The sequence below is a fragment of the Panthera uncia genome (genome assembly GCF_023721935.1).
Source record: "Panthera uncia isolate 11264 chromosome B2 unlocalized genomic scaffold, Puncia_PCG_1.0 HiC_scaffold_24, whole genome shotgun sequence".
Lineage (NCBI taxonomy): Eukaryota > Metazoa > Chordata > Mammalia > Carnivora > Felidae > Panthera > Panthera uncia.
In genome coordinates, this window is record NW_026057580.1 from 97,689,151 (window position 1) to 97,706,872 (window position 17,722).

The window sequence follows — 17,722 nt, forward strand, 5'->3', positions numbered from 1 at the left end:
CTGCATAGATGTAAGGGCACAGTGTTTGAAGCAGGAAGACTGCATTCTTCAGAACTGTGTCATGAACCACCCACGGGCTGGTTCTGTCTAGTTCTGTAACAATGGTTAAAGCATGCCCAGTTTATGCAAAGTTTTAAAGTCTGAAGAGTTCCAAGGTTTGGTGAATATATACAAATAAATATACAAATGCACCATTGGCTACCAGGGAAAGGAAAGCCAGGGGAGGACTGACAGCTAGGGAAGATGGAGATCCTGAGTACCCATGCAGTTAAGGCAATCAGCACACAAAGAATGTTATTTAAAGTAAGATTGGGGGTAGGGGGCACCTCCGAGGCTCAGTTGGTTGAGCATCTGATTCTTGATTTTGGCTCAGGTCATGATCTCACGGTTCTCAGGGGTTCCCAGGATGGAGCCCCACATCTGGGCTCTGTGCTGACAATACAGAGTCTGTTTGGGATTCTCTCTCTTCCCCCTCTCTCCCCTCCCCCACTCACGCTCCCTCTCTCTCTCAAACTAAATAATTAAACATTAAAAAAATAAACATTTTTTTAAAAAGAAAAAATAAATAAGATTACAAGGCTCCTCGCTGGCTCAGTCAGAAGAACATGAGACTCTTGATCTCAGGGTCATGAGTTCAAGCCCAATGTCGAGTGCAGAGATTACTTAAAATAAAAACTAAAAAAAAAAAAAAAAGGATTAAGAGTACACATAACCTCAGGTACACATGAGAGAGAAATCATTTAATCATCTAACAAACATTTGTTGAAGACCTTGATAGGGAAATTATTTTGGATTATTCAGGTGGCTGTAAATGCAATCACAAGTGTCCTTACAAGAATTAGGCAGAAAGATTTACACTGTTGGCTTTGAAGATGGACGGACGGACGAAGGGGCCATGAACCAAGCAAGGAATGTTGCTCCAAAAGCTGGAAAAGGTAAGAAACATATTCTTCTCTAGAGCCTCCAGAGGGCACAGAGCCCTGCTGACACATTGTGGTTTTAGCCCGATGAAATGAATTTAAAACCAACACCTGGTGTCCAGAACTCTAAGAGAATAAACTTGTGGTGTTTTAAGTTACCAAGTTTGCAGTACTTTGTTACAGAAGCCACAGGAAACTAATACACTCTGTTAAGAAGAAAAGACAGGCTAAAACTGGAAGAAAATATTTGCAAACCACATATCCAACAAAGGTCTATTATCAAGACTATATAAAGAACTCTCAAAGTTCAATGGTAAAAAAAAAAAGAAAAAAGAAAAAAGAAATTCAAACAAAATCCCACTAGAGAATGGGCAAAAATCATCAACAGACACTTCACCAAAGAGGGCATACAGATTGCAAATAAGCACATGAAAAGATACTCCTATCATTAGCCATTAGGAAGATGTAAATTATAACCACAATGAGTTATCACTACCCACCTATCAGGCTGGCTAAAATAAAAAGTAAAAACACCAAATGCTGGCAAGTCTGAGGAGGAACAGGATCACTTATAGACTGCTGGTAGGACTGTAAAATGGTACAGCCACTCTGGAAACTAGTTTGGCAGCTTCTTAAAAAGCAAAACCTGCAGCTAACATATGACCCCGCAATGGCACTCTTAGGCATTCTCCCAAGTAACTGGAAACTTATGTTCATACAGCACATATAGTCATATAGAGACACAAATGTTCACAGGAGTTTTATTCGTAATAGGCAAAAACTGAAAATGACCCAAATGTCCTTCAAAGGATGAACAGTGAAGCAAACGTGTGATATATCCATCCCATGGAATACTACACAGCAATATAAGGAATAAACTACTGATTCACTCAACCCTTGGATGGACCTCAAGGAAATCATGCTGAATGAAAACAACCAAACCCCAGAAGGTTACATAGTCACATATATAAATTCCTGAATGCAAAATCACGGTACAAAGAACAGATTGTGCCTGCCAGGGTTTAAGGGCTTGAGAGGGAATGGTGGTTATAGAGGGTAGCATGAGGGAGCCTAGTGGTGACTGAGCAGTTCTGGTGGCAGGGCAACAAAACGAAACTTGATATAATGTGCACAGAACTACACGTGTACACACAGAGCTGATGAAATCAGAATATGCTCTGCAGATTGCATCAATGTTGTTTTCCTTGTTTCGATATTGCACTCAAGGTATGTAAGATGTTATCACTGAGGAAAGCTGGGTGAAGGGTACATGAGCCTCCCTCCTATACTTTTTGCAACTGCCTGTGAATCTATACTTATTTCAAAAGGAGAAGTTAAAAAAGTAATAATAAAGGTGGAGTAAACTAGAAATAGCTTGTGATGGAGATTAAGGAGAAACGCCTAGTAAGACAGGAGGAAAACCAGGAGTGTCTGGTGTTAAGGAAGATTCCAGAAAAAAACGCACCAAGGACAAAGGTAGGTGACACAGAGGCAATTTTGGTGGAATGATGGAAATGGAAACCAGTGGCTTGAAGAGTGATCTATCTGTGGGTTAAATTTCTAGATTCTAACTATTATAACAAACTGTTACATCTACATAACAAGTGTTCTGATTCTGAGCTTGCAAATGCTAAGAGCTTACAACTTGTTGAAACACTTACTTTGAACCAGAACTATTTTAAGCACTTTATAAGTATTAACACATTTAGTTCACAACTCAGAGACAGATTCAGTGAGCCTCTCCATCTTATAGATGAGTAAACAGAGACATGGGCTAATTAGGGAATTTGCTCATGTGAGAGCCTGGGACCAGGATCCAGGCGGTCTCTTCCATGCATTCATTTCTGCAACAAATATTTATGGAACACCTACCAGGTGTCAGGTTTCTGGCCATTAAGCTTCAAATTTCTACTCTAGTCACCACCAATCAGTTACTTTATCACTTTTGGGGTTCCAAATAGGTCTAGTTCAAGGGATAGAAGGAGAAGGAACCCTTAAGAGAGTGAGACATAGAAAGTTTAAGGATAAAAAAACTGCAAGAGAATAAATGATGGAGGGGGCCGTGTGACCAAGATTTTCTGTAAAACTATCTTCTGAAGAATTCTATGTGTGGCCGTGTAGCTATTTCAAGCATGTAGAAGAGAGTTCGAGACCAAGTGGAGAAGAAGCAGTGGCAGAATACAGAGAGAACCTATGTTTCCCAACGGGGTTCCAAGTCCTGTTCACCTGGAAGGATGCCCGACCGCCGCAGGAGTAGCTGCACAGAGCTGTCCTTCCCTCCACTCAGGCCTCCAGGTGACTGGGCTGTGCCTTTCATTCTTTCCTTCAGCGTTTCTTTTTCCTGTTCCAGCAAACTTACCTCCTTTACTCCATGTCCTACCTCTCAATGTTATCTTCCTATTTGCTTACAGTAATGTGTATTTTGTGAAAAGTCTCCAATTACTGTGCAAATGAGAGAGAAAAACATGAGTGGTGGGAGTATTTAAAAGGGGAAATCACGTTATTGATGAGGAATAGCCCAGCCCACCATAATGAGGGCAAGTAAGTGAGCAGTTGAGAAGGGTGGGTTAAGGAGAAGGTGGTGAGAATAACCCAAAAACCCCACAGAAATGAGTTTAGATGAAATGTTTTTCGATAAAATACATATTTGCTTTGCTGTCAAGTTCAAAACAGACTTAATTCACATAATCTTCAATCCATCCCATCTCCTACTTTCGAACTCTCCCATCAACTCTTCTGTCAAGCCCAATCATTTCTTTACAAATTTGCTTTGTTACTTTTTACCTTGTCCTTTTAACATGCAAAAGTTTTTAATATTTATGTAATTAAAACACATCAATTTTTCTCTTCTGTTTTCTCCCTTTGGTGGTATAAAGAACCATCTTCATTCCAAGTCTTCCAGATTTTCTCCTAACAAACACCAACATTTATTTACCAGTGGCTCCTTTCTGGTTTTAGTCTTCTTATGCTATCTCTTCAATTAGACTTTTACATTTTAAGTTACAAAGCACAGTAATAAGCTAACCAATCTTTGACAAAGCAGGAAAGAATATCCAATGGAATAAAGACAGTCTCTTCAGCGAGTGGTGCTGGGAAAACTGGACAGCTACATGCAGAAGAATGAACCTGAACCACTTTCTCACACCAGACACAAAAATAAACTCAAAATGGATGAAAGACCTCAACATAAGACAGGAAGCTATCAAAATCTTCGAGAAGAAAGCAGGTAAAGACCTCTTTGATCTTGGCCGCAGTAACTTCTTACTCAACACGTCTCCGGAGGCAAGGGAAACAAAAGCAAAAATGAACTACTGGGACCTCATCAAAATAAATAGCTTCTGCACAGCAAAGGAAACAATCAGCAAAACTAAAAGGCAACCGACAGAATGGGAGAAGATATTTGCAAACGACATATCAGATAAAGGGTTAGTATCCAAGATCTATAAAGAACTTATCAAACTCAACACCCAAAAAACAAATAATCCAGTGAAGAAATGGGCAAAAGACATGAATAGACACTTCTCCAAAGAAGACATCCAGATGGCCAACTGACACATGAAAAAATGCTCAACATCACTCATCATCAGGGAAATACAAACCAAAACCACCATGAGATACCACCCCACACCTGTCCGAATGGCTAACATTAACAACTCAGGCAACAGATGTTGGCGAGGATGTGGAGAAAGAGGATCTCTTTTGCACTGTTGGTGGGAAGGCAACCTGGGGCAGCCCTCTGGAAAACAGGATGGAGGTTCCCCAAAAAACTAAAAGTAGAACTACCCTACGACCCAGCAATTGCACAACTAGGCATTTATCCAAGGGATACAGGTGTGCTGTTTCAAAGGGACACATGCACCCCCATGTTTATAGCAGCACTATCAACAATAGCCAAAGTATGGAAAGAGCCCGAATGTCCATCGATGGATGAATAGATAAAGATGTGGTATATATATACAATGGAGTATTATTTGGCAACCAAAAAGAATGAAATCTTGCCATTTGCAACTACGTGGATGGAACTGGAGGGTATTATGCTAAGCGAAATTAGTCAGTCAGAGAAAGACAAATATACAACTTCACTCATATGAGGTCTTCAAGACACAGAACAGATGAACATAGGGGAAGGGAAACAAAAATGATATAAAAACAGGGAAGGGGACAAAACATAAGAGACTTAAATATGGAGAACAAACAGAGGGTTACTGGAGGGTTTGTGGGAGGGGGGGTTGGGCTAAATGGGTAAGGGGCATTAAGAAATCTACTCCTGAAATCATTGTTGCACTATATGCTAACTAATTTGGATGTAAATTTAAAAAATAAAATTTTAAAAAAGTAAATAAAAAATAAATAAACAAAAGCATAGTATTGAATTTCTTTAAAATGACCCAAATCTGTGGGACGCCTGGGTGGCTCAGTTAGTCTGGAGCCTGCTTGGGATCTTCTCTCTCTCTCCCTCTGCCCCTGACCCCCACTTTTGCTCTCTGTCTAAAAAAAACCACACACACAACAAAAAAAAAAGCAAAACAAAAAAACATATCTTTACCATGTTAACTAATTATTTGTGTGTGTTCTCCTTTAGTCTTTGTTTATTTGATGAAAAAAAAGCTTTTATTTATTGAGGATAATATGTCAGGGCTTTACAAACATGATCTCTTTTAATCTACACAACTCTGTGAGCTAGATACTATATAACCATTTTATAGAAGAGGCCTCTGTGGCTGAAAAGATAAGAACCTGTCAAAGTTAGTTGGCTGTCAGTAGCCACTCTGGGGTTTGAACATATGCCTATCCAAACTTTAAACATACCCATATAATATAAAATAATTTGTATTTCTGTTTGCCTAATATTGAATATCACATGTAGCTGTGATAGTTAATGTCATGTTTGTACCTAGTATTCATAATCGTTTCAATAACAGCACATTATTCAACACAGTCATATACCACAATTTAACCATTTCCCTTCATTGGAAGTTTTAAATGCTTCCTAGTCTTCCCTATTACATAGAACCCTGAAATGACAAGGATTGCTTTTATGCTTCCAAACTATTTCCTTAAGATAAATGCCACACAACTGTATTACAAGGTCAAAAGATATGAACATTTATTTTTTGAGGCTGCTAATTACATTATGCCAGCTTGCCTTCCAAAAATGTTGTAATGATTAGACTGGTAGGGTTGTATTGATTTTTGTACAAACTCACTAATTTTAGATGACATTTTTTAAAAAATACATTTTTAAGCTCTCTCAAAACCATTTTCCCTTCTTTTATAACCCAGGCTTATGTTGGTATATTAAAATCACAAACTAGGATAGAAATTTCCTAGTGCAAACACTTTATTTTAAACATGGAGAGAGTAAGACCAAGATCGTCAGAGCCAGACATTCTAGCTATCTGTATTGGCCATATAAATATGTCTACTCTGTACAAAAGTTATGAAAATGCTAGTATCCTACCTATTACATGAATACGGCATATTGCACTTTCAAATTCCTCAGAGCTTAACAGATTTGGCCCTAGATACGTTTCTGGTTTCATCTTAAAACGCTTCTCATAAGTAGTAGTGTACTTTGAATCACCTTATCTTCGAAGTGATTTAAGATTTGAAGTTTCCGTAGTGGGGAGGGGATGATTGGACAAAGAACAAGATTTATGACAAGCACTTCTTCCCCTTTGTTTAAGGCCTGCAAGAACATGTACCGGCCCAAACCACAAGGGCCTCCTTGACCCTGTGTAGGAATAGGTAAACTAGGCAATCCCATCCCCAAGTGCTTATAATCCAACTAAGAGACAAAAATGTCAAGGCCAGAGAGATCTTGGAAACTATTTGGATCCATCTCCTTCTATAGAGTAGGAAGGGAAACCCCAGGGGGAGGCACCAAAAGGTAGTAAAAGGACTTAAGTGTTTAGGCCAGAAGTCTAGAGAATAGTGCAGAGGTATGTGAATGAAATGTCCCAATATATTATGAACAAATGACACTTAAAGGTTAAAGGAAAATAAAGACCCAAAAAATGAAAGGATGAAAAAAAAAAAAAAAAAAACCAACACAGCTCGGATACAGGAGTGGGAATGCTCAATGACTTATTAAAGTCTGCTGTTTCTGAAAACCTCCATTCAGTCCTCTATGGTAGCATCTCGGAAAATCTCCAGACATAAATAGTTTGAAGAGAGCTCATGAAGCAAATGAAAGTAGACAAAAGGGCCCGCAAATTCTGACTTCCTAGCATTCAGGCATCGTCTGCCCTCCAGAGCTCTCACCTACGGAAGGGTGAGAGCTTACTTTAAGATATTTTAGCTTCCTGTGTATATATTATCATCATCCCCCATAAGAAGCTGCCTAAGATATTATTGAAATGATTTGGGGAAGAGTGAAATTTTGATATTGTGAGAAGTAAAGGAGATGGTTCATTTTCAGAAATACTAAATGAAAGCTGGGCTGTCCAGTTAACCTAATAGGTCTACAACCTACTGGAAATATGTGCAACCCTCACCCCCACCCCCAACCCCCTACAATGGAGTCCCAAACCCTTAGACACTTCACTTCCTGGTTCTTCTTCCGCTCTCTGTCTGGTGGACTTATTTTCACAGATTTTGCAATGAACATGTGCCATAGAATAAAGGGAGGAGGGAATGAAAGTCTCTGCCTCATTGCAGGGAATAGGTTTGTCCCAATCAGACTACCTTTTGCCTTAGATGGGCATAGGCAACCTCCAGGAAAGGCTGTAACCTCTGTAGTACTCAGCCAATGAGAAATCAGGGGAGGGACCTGTGTGCTAGGAGATAAATTGCCTGCTGTGACTGTCACCAATGTACCTGTTCATCAGACACCCATGCTTGGTTGATTAAAGCCTTGCTTCACTGTGCTCCGAGTCTTGGCCTCTTTCCTTTGATCAGGTCAGTGGGCTTATTTCTCATAGATGTCAAGCGAAAACTCTTTGTCTCCAACTTAGAGTAATTAGTAACATAAAAGAAGTTCAGGACAAACATCCATATTACAAGTTACAAATTAATTTTTAAATGTGTATGTGAACAATAATCAAAGTATCAGAATGCTATGTATCTTGTAAGTTTAATGGAGGAAATAAATTATGAAATGTGTTCAAAGAATAGGTCCTAAAATCAAGTCAGTGGATCAGGACCAGCAGTACCACATCAGCCAATTTGTGGATGTGGATGTGACATGGAAATGCTCTACCAGCAAGGGCATCATCTAGGCCAAGAGGACCATGTGCCCATCCAGATGAACCTGGCTGAGGTTGACCAGGTGACAAGTAGGTTCAACAACCAGTTTAAAACCTACACTATCTGTGGACCAGTTAACAGGATGGGGGAGTCAGATGACTCCATCCTCCTACTAGCCAAGGCCAACAGCATCGTTTCAGAGAACTTCTGACTGGAGAGGCTCACAGATGGAACATTTGTCATAAATAGCAACCCCCGCAAAAAAAAAAAAAATTCAATGAAATTGAAGTACCAGGAAAACTGTACACAGGAAGGTTAAATACTGTTCTGTGAAACTTTTATTTCAGTTATAGTTATGTGTGAGTTTATTGCGTTGTAATATAAAGTAGACTTTTTTTATTGTGAGTCACTTCCAAAAAAGTATGAGAAACAAGTTTAAAAGAACATTATGTAAGTAACAGAAACAAATGGAGAGATGCTGTAATACATCATGGCTTAGAGAAAAATATTTGGTTGTAATAGAGAATGAATGCAGGGGTAATAGTATGAGTAGAGAACAAAGAATGTACCAAAATCAGCTGCAGTACTAAATTTCCAATGCCAAGCATAGTGTACTCAATAAACATGTATGGAGTGAATTAATTAATAATTATGGAACTAATTAACTATTGGAGACCAGAAGCCACTAAGGATAGAAATATGGGAAAAAAAAAAAAGAATGTAATCAAAAGCATGTATGAAAAAAGATTTTACAGCAGCCTTAGAGAAATGTAAAACTCAAGGGCATTTTACACATGTATATGTGTGCACGTGCATATATTTATATACATATACGTATATAAGCCAACACACACTTTTATCCCTATTAAAGAGCTCACTGGTCCTCGTAAGTATGGGTAAAGCTTAGATTATACACAAATCTGATTAGAGCTCTTCTTAATCAGCAGTCCTGAACGGAGCGAGAGAGGGAAATGAAAAAAAAAAACAGGGCAGTAGCATGGAAGGATGAATGAATGAATGAATGGTAGATATGACTGTACAGGGACTTGTTTTTACCCTGCTCTCTATCAGACACATCCTCAGCGTCCTTTCTCCTACTAGACAGGTTCAAGAGGTCATAAATACACAATAATGTAACTTTCCGGATTTGCGAGTGTGTCTTCGGGGAAAGAAGGGGACGCAGCACGTACATACCAGCAGCAGCTGAATGGGGGTGTTTGGTTCATACTTGATACCAGTGAAAAAAGAAATGATTTTTGTATTTCCTCTCCTCCTTCCCCCACAGCACTGTGCGAATGGACTAAAGAAAACTTCAGGGGAGTAAAGCCAGCAGTTCACCCAGAAATGTGACCGCCATCGAGATTATGGTGACGAGAAAGCACACGCAGGACGTTTGCTTAAATGCCCGGGTCGGGAAGAGGGACCAAAGAAAAGTTCCCACCCACGGCACGCACCGCCTGGGCTCCTCACCATTTGCATCGCTTCCTCCATCCACTTTTCGGTTTCCTCCGCCGTCACCGAGCACCCGGCGCCGCCAGTAGCCGGCGTGGAGGCCGCCTTTGCCTCCATCCTGCACCCGGGCCGTGGTGCTCAGCGCCCGAGGCTGAAGCAACAGCAGCGGAGCGCCGGCAACGGAACGCGGCGGACGCGAGCCGCGGTTTCCAGGGAAGTCGAACGGCGATGCACTCGGGAGCGAATTCTAGACGGACCCGGGGGGCCCGGACCAGTGAGCGGCGACGGCGGCGCGGCGACAGCAGCAGAAAGCGCAGCTGCTCGCCCGTAGTCCACGCCCCCTCCCCGCCCCGGTGACAGTCTCTGCGGAAAGTCGCGTTTGTGATTTCTGGAGAGCACCGAGCGGGACTACGGAGGTGCTGCCTGGTCGTTGGGGCCAAGTGACGAGGAAACGCTTTCCTGGCGAACAGCCCCTCCCCACCCCCGCCGCCCTTAGACAGCCCGCACCTTCAGGGTCTGAAGATGCTGAGCTCTATGTGGAATTTTCTAAAACGTCACAAAAAGAAATGCATCTTCCTGGGCACAGTGCTCGGAGGTGGGTGACAGCGTCCTCGGAAAGGGACATTGGGAGAAGGGGGCGGAAGAGAGGTGACTGTCTTGGAAAATAGAGGCCGGGCGACCATAGTCCCGGATATGTGGAGGGGCTTTCGCTCGCCGGGCGGACGGGGCGCTGGGTGACGAACCCCTAAGGGTCTTCCCGTCTCTGCGGTTGTGGGATTTGTATCTTTTGTCCTGAAGCTGCCCCTTACTCTGTTTCTCTCCTCCCCTTTCTTCTCGCGGACCTTGGGAGAACCCACCACAATTAAGTTTCTGTTTCAAGATAATCATTCTCTTACCGACACATATTTCAAATTGTTTTCCTGGGAGATTCTTCGTTTCTCTTTGGCACTCTCCGTATTTTATTTGGCTTTCATCCTTCGCAGAAGTTTCATAATGTTCTAGGAGAGTTACCTAAAGCCTGCCCTTCCAGCGTTGTTTAAAGTTAGGGGCGCCTGGGCGGCTTAGTGAGTGAGCCTGGAGCCTGCTTGGGATTCTCCCTCTCTCTCTCCGTCTATCCCCCCTCCTCCTCCCTTCCTCTGCCCCTCTCCCCAGCTCGCTTGCGCGGGCTCTCTCTCTGTCTCAATAAAAAAAAAAAAAAAAATTAATTTGAATTTTTGAAAACTGCACAGTTATTCTAAATGACTGGGAGGTATATACTAGACAAACACAAATCAGTGTTTTAGTTCTGTTTCTGCTTCTTTAGAATACAAATTATGCAGTAGGAAATGTTTGAGAGATGTTGTGCCGTCTTCCTGGGGATCTTCAAGGTTGGGATCAGTGCCCATCCAGCTGGTGTAACTGAGTTGCACAGGCTGAGAGGCGATTTGGAAACAGGGAAGATAATCCTGAGAGCCTTTTGCCCCATAGGACAGTCATGCCATAATATGCAGGGACTTGAAGGAGAGAATAAAAAGCCATGTGAGATATAGGAGAAGGAAGCATAGGAATGTTAAGAGGGAATTTTTAGAATTTGACTTTTTGAGCAATTATCACTAACTACATGCTTCGGTTACAGAAGTACTTAAAAACAAGAACAGCAGTTTTCCAAACAATTTGATTGCCTCTCTCTTACTATTAGATTATATTCTATTGCCCCCAAGCAATGTGAAATTAACAATACTTTTAACATCAATAACTCAGATCCGTTGATTCTTGAAAGCTTGAAATCAGCTTGTTGATGGTGAGGAGAGTCTTTTCCTGATCTCTGAGGTGTATCACAAATCACTAAGTTTTTAGGTAAACTTTTACAGCATTCTTTGAGAAATCCTTTACCAATAAGGTATATTTTCCAGTATCTTCAGCCATTAACATCCAATGTACAGAGCTCCCTCAACTTACAATGGGGTTATGACCCAATAAACTCATCGTAAGTCAAAAGTACATTTAATACAACTAACCTACCAAACATCATAGCTTAGCCTAGTCTATCTGAAGAACACTTAACTTTAGGTGACAGTTGGGCAAAAGCCTGTTTTATAATGAAGTGTCAATACCTCATGTAACTTACTGAATACTGTACTGAAAGTGAAAAACAGAATGGTTGAATGAGTACTGAATGATCGTAAGAGTTGTTTACTCTCAGTGGTGGAATGGCTGACTGGGAGTGGGGCTCACTGCCACCCAGCATCACCAGAGAATATTGTACCACATATTTGCTAGCCCAGGAAAAGATCAAAATTCAAAGTATGGATTCTACTGAATGTGTATTACTTTCGTATCATCACGAAGTTGAAATTTTCATAATTCAGGGACTGTATATTTCTCTTATGCCAAGACTACTAAATCTATCTTATTTGTGGAAGTTAAAGACATATGTATGATGGAAGAACTATAAATAAAATATTTTTTGGCACTACTGAAGGAAGGAAAATAATCTCTCTTTAGCAATCTCAGAATAGCGTACCCCTTCAGATTTATGGAATAACCTAATGGTAGATTAGATGTAATGGAACAAGGAGCAAAAGAGTATACTTAAGAGATAGTTATAAATTTTTTGAAAAATCTATTGAGAGCTTTATAATTACAGATTAAGAGGAATGAGAAGGGGTGGGGGAAGTCCACAGGGATAGAAAGAGAAAATAATCCTAGTGTTTTGTATCTTCAAGGGAAAGGTTCTACAACATGTTACATTTCAGTTAACATAAGACATAGTTATCAAGTGCCTGTAGTGTTGAAGGTGATATGATTAGAAATACAAGAGTTACAGATTTTTAATAGTAATAGCTACCATTTGTTGGGTGCCCAGTGGGCACTGTGCTAAGCTCTTCTAGTCAGTGGGCATGACGAGTAGTTATTTTTTTTAAGCTTCTTTGTTTCGAGAGGGAGAGAAAGAGAGAGTAAGCTTGAATGGGAGAAGGGCAGAGAGAGGGAGGGAGGGAGAGAGAGAGAGAGAGAGGGAGAGAGAGAATCCCAAGCAGGATCCACGTTGTCAGCATGGAGCCCAACTCCAGATGCGATCATGACCTGAGCAGAAATCAAGAGTCAGACACTTAACTGACTAAGCTACCCAGGCACCCCAAAACTGAATTTATGATGTGGGAAGACTAGAAGATACTTTGCTTTACCAGGAGTGTTCTGAAAGGAAACCTCAAAACATTTATATTTAGTTTTGAGGTATTTCATGAATGTTTTCGTTATTCATAAATAAAACCATAGCACAGAAGAAATTTTTAAAGCACCTTATAAACCCAGTCTTTCATTTTATGGATGAAAAAATCTAGACACAGAGAGAGGAAGAGTCTTGCTCAAAATTACCTGCCTAGTTGGTGCCACAACCATCAATACCTACTGTCTTCAGGTCAGATTCAGGCAGCCAATCGAGTATATAGATGATCCTGAGCCCCATATTTTAGCTAATGAATTCTCTGTCTTCGTTTTTATTTTCCTAGGGAAAAAAAAATCAGAATATGTTAATTTTAGGAATGAGACCCTGGCTAAATTTCACCATTTATGGGAACTGACTTCAATGCTAACTCAAAATAATAATAATAATAATAATAGGATAACAAATATCCTAATTCTATGTATTTGTTTGCTGGTGTTGCCATAACTAAGTACGACAAACTGAGTGGCTTAAGCAACAGAAATGTATTGTCTCGTAGTTCTGGAGGCCAGAAACCCAAGATCAATGTGTTGGCAGGATTTGTTTCTTCTGAGAGTCATAAGAGAAGGATCTTTTGCAGACCCTTCTCCTTGGTTTGTAGATGGTCATCTCCTCTGTGTCTTTACATCATCTTCCTTCAACACATGTCTGTGTCCAAGTTTCCTCTTTTCAGAATACCAGTCAAGTTCAATTAGAGCCCACCCTAATGACCTTCTTTTAACTTGATTACCTCTATAAAGACCTTATCTCCAAATAAGGTCATATTCTGAAGTAAGGGGACTTCAACATATGAATTGGGAAGGATAGGTGTGATACAGTTCAATCCACAACAATTCATGTTCTTTTAGCTTTCGTTAGAATATACTACACTTATCAAACAAACATGGTAAGTAGTTCCTGAAAAATTTTTATCAGATACTGTTGAGAATCTAATGAAAGCAGTGTACCTTTTCTCCCAGAAAAACACATATGCTAGTCATTTACTGTTATTCCAGAAAATTCTTAGCTACACAGAGGGCATCATTGCAGTGTTTCATTTTACATCGTTACTATTATTTGGGAAATAATAGTAATTTTACACATAACTTTAAGCAATCAGTTGTGCAAATAAAATACAATTCATTGAGAATTAGTTGTTACGTAAGAATTGCCTGTCAAAGAGTTAGTGAAGCATAAGCCAGTTTCTTCATTCTGTTGGTATTATGGCACTATCATCAGTTTATTGAGAAAGGATTACAAGAAAAGTAGTTATGAAGCCACTTATATGACATTTATTTGCTCTTTAAACATAATTACAATGCATTTATTTGCATACAAACATAACAGTCATACTTTATTTCTCATTATTTGCAGGACATACTTTTAATGAACTATTATTTTTTAGAATATATATGTTATCAGTTTATCTATATTTCAGGCTATGTGCTTGCTTTGCAGTTCTTAAAGGGCTGCCTTATCCCCACTTGTGACAAATAGACCAAATCCAATGATTTAGGTCTTGCAAAGTTCTTAGGTTCTTTTTGGCAGATATTGGGGGCCACAGACTGTTGGAGATAGGTGAGGATTAGTTACTCCCTTACAAATTTGTTGCCAGGTTATAATGAAACAAGTTCTAACACACATAAAAGCAATCTATTAGCCAGGATAAATAAAACAGTATCCTAACTACGTTTTATGAGCTTATTGAAGTTCGTGTCCTCTTTTGGTACTGCAACAGAACCGCGCATGAAAGATTAGCCTGAAGCAAATGCAGCAGTATTCCAGTGGTAGGATTCTGTTGGCCATTTGGTTAGCAACTTTGACATTTGGTTAACTCCTTTCACTAAGAAGAATCCACTTAACTAGCAGTTGAGGTTTCAAGGCTAAACCATTCCTAGGGAAGAAGGACTTGGCTAGATTCCTTATATTCTTGCTCAAGTGAGTTTTACTAAAATAGTTTTAGCTAACCCAGTATCTTAAACACCACTGATTTAATCTATGAAAATCCATTTGATATTCATTATGCTAGATAAAAGTTAGGTGAAGTACTTAAACCTTGGAATGTGGCTTTTGGTCAAATGCTAACTAACCACTCTGGAGTGTTCACATTCACAGTTAGGACAATTGACTGCCCCTGGGGCATAGAATAAAATGTGCACATTTGTATCATACTGTCTGTGTTGAAATGTGCTCAGCAAAATTATAGGCCTCATGATCCCACCTATATTTTTATGCTGTAGTGTTGTAATTTAGGAATTTCTGTATCTTCCATCTCTCTTTTCCACTGAAGTTACTATTTCTAGATGTCTGCCTGACAACCTACCTTTCTTGAATTCTTTAAAATTTTTATCTATAAATAAATACATAAATATTTTATCTTAAGTTTAAAAAAAATATGTTGACTGAAGAAAATATGGAAAATACCAAGAAGCAAATAGAAGAAAGAGATCAGCTGCTATCCCACTATTCAATAATGATCATTGTTTATTATATGTTAAAACCCATCTGTTTTTCTATGTATCTACTTATGTTAAAAAGGGAAACATCCAGGATCTTATTTTATAAATCTAGCAATATAATATGAATATTTCCTTGGATTATTAACTATTTTAGCAATGTGGTTTTTAATGGCTACCTAAGATTTCATAAGACTATTGTATGTATAGACTATAATCTATTTAAACAACCCCCTATTGCTGGACACTTAAAATATCTCCAGTTCACTATTAAAGGCACTGCTAGACTTTGTACATTTAATTTGTTTCTGTTTCTTCAGGCCTGGTCCTTATTGGCCATCCGTCCATCATTGGCTGTTAAATGCCAGTCTCCTTTTCCTTCTATTTAGGTCACAATTCTTACACAAGTTTTTTAACTTAGGTTTTTAAACGTTACGATTTTTAGCTTTTCATTGCTATAAGCCTTATAGCAATGAAGCAGGTTTAAAATACTATTTGGAATTTTTAACAGTCTAATTAGATTAATATACTTGCTTGTTTTAAAAAAAATAATTTTAGGAGTATATATCCTGGGAAAATATGGACAGAAGAAAATCAGAGAAATACAAGAAAGAGAGGCTGCAGAATACATTGCTCAAGCACGACGACAGTATCATTTTGAAAGTAACCAGAGGACTTGCAATATGACCGGTAAGGCAAAGAGAAACATTTCTACATGTGTAAAGTTCCTTGATGATTTATACCAATTTGCATACCTCTAGGACCAAAGTTAGAGGAAAAGGCAAAAGAAGAACGATAAGTCTAGCAAATATTTATATGATTTAACTGCAATACATCATTTAACGTGGATTTTAAAAATCAATATAAATGAATACAATATACAGTAAAGGTTCATTGATTTCACTTATTTTTTCATCAAATACTTGAGGTACCCAGTACTGGGAAAACAAAAGGTGAACAATAAAAAACAAAAAAAAATCCCTGACCTTTAGAATTTATATGCTAGTGAGAGTAACAAACGATAATAAAACAAATAAATAACTTCAGGTAGTGATAGCTCCTATAAGGAGAATAAAGCTGTGTGAGAGGTGGGGATTTAAGAAATGGCAATCAGGAGAGTCAGGCCTCCTTGAGAACTACATGATACAGTGGAGGGAGCAATATGCTATGGTGGCAAATGAGTTTGGCACATTCAAGAAATAGCCAAAGGGCTAAGTAGCTAGAGCGGAATGAGCAGTGGGAAGTAAGTCTACAAGGATAGGCCTGATTTCATGGGGCCTCCTATGCTGTAGTAAAGAGTCCTAAGTGTGTTAAATGCACAGTAGGCAACTACAGACCCGTGAGTGTAGCACAGTAGTATATACTACTCAACATGAATTAATGGTAATAATTTAACCCGGAAGCCTACTGGGAGAATGCTGTAACACAGTCAACTGCCCACATTTGAAGAGAACAAGTGTTCTAACTGGAATAACCCTTCAAGAATTAGTTCTCAAATCCATGTCAAACCTCTTTCTTTCTTTTTTTTTTTTTTTTAATGTTTTGAGAGAGAGAGAGACAGAGCAAGAGCAGGGGATGGGCAGAGAGAGAGAGGGAAACATGGAATCTGAGGCAGGCTCCAGGCTCTGAGTTGTCAGCACAGAGCCCGATGCAGGGCTCAAACTCACAAACCGCGAGATCATGACCTGAACCGAAGTCAGACGCTCAACCAACTGAGCCACCCAGGTGCCCCCCTCTTTCTTTTTTATTGGTTAAAACTTTTTCTCTAACACTTCTTTCAAGAACAGCTAATTTAGAAAGAATTTATAAAGGTAGATTCTCTTTGTTTAGTTTTGAAAGTAAAATTTTTTTCCTGCGTTTAAAGGACTTTATTTTTAGTATAATGCTAATACTTCATTCTATAAAGCAAACAGTAATCATAAACACTGTGTGTGATGACAACTCGGATAAAGCACAATGAGTCCGGTTGCCAGTTTTTCCTTGTAATGTCTGTGTCTTTGGGCAACTCTAAATCTCCGTTCTCTTTTCTGTAAAATAATCATCATAAAACCCACTTCATAAATGTTTTGTAGAATGTGATGAAATAATGCATGTAAAGTGCTTGGTGCTTAATAAATACTCTGTAAATAAAATAACTTTTTAAAAATTACATAATTCTTTAAATTGAATAAGGTAGTCTGGAGTCTCAAAATATGTTTCAATTTGACATGGACCCTTGTGTCTGTTTGGGTCCTCTGGGAAACAGATGTGCTAAGATGGGATTAGCTATCAAGAGATAAATTAGGGGAAACAGCTGTGAAGGATAAAGGAATGAGAGCAGAAGGAGGCAAGGAAAGCCTTTAGACCATAGTGCAGGTCTTTCATGTGAATGGAAGGGAGAAGGACGATTGGGTAAAAAAGTCTCAAGTCTACAGCACAGTTTCAAGAAAGTTTTAGCAGGCCAGTGGGAAGTCCTTAAGCCCAAGTTCCCTGGTAGACAAGACCTACAGGAATGGATCTGTGTTAGTATCTCCATGGAGCACTCT

General features: G+C 39.3%; 2 protein-coding genes and 1 pseudogene across 3 annotated transcripts in view; 2 read left to right on the top strand and 1 right to left on the bottom strand.

Moving 5' to 3' along the window:
• Positions 1 to 9,771, bottom strand: part of ADAT2 (adenosine deaminase tRNA specific 2) — a 30,287-nt gene extending 20,516 nt beyond the window's left edge. Inside the window, exon 1 of the mRNA XM_049653025.1 lies at positions 9,579 to 9,771. Within this exon, the coding sequence (XP_049508982.1) occupies positions 9,579 to 9,677 (99 nt within the window). The 5' untranslated portion in view covers positions 9,678 to 9,771. The remainder of the gene's footprint in view (positions 1 to 9,578) is intronic.
• LOC125938010 (40S ribosomal protein S21-like) lies at positions 7,563 to 9,572 on the top strand (annotated as a pseudogene).
• Positions 9,772 to 9,827: 56 nt separating the features above from the next.
• The window catches only part of PEX3 (peroxisomal biogenesis factor 3), a 32,224-nt gene continuing 24,329 nt past the window's right edge, over positions 9,828 to 17,722 (top strand). For both annotated transcript variants that reach the window (XM_049653018.1, XM_049653019.1), the window contains exons 1-2: positions 9,828 to 10,155; positions 15,756 to 15,887. In XM_049653018.1, the coding sequence (XP_049508975.1) occupies positions 10,083 to 10,155; positions 15,756 to 15,887 (205 nt within the window). In that variant the 5' untranslated portion in view covers positions 9,828 to 10,082. The remainder of the gene's footprint in view (positions 10,156 to 15,755; positions 15,888 to 17,722) is intronic.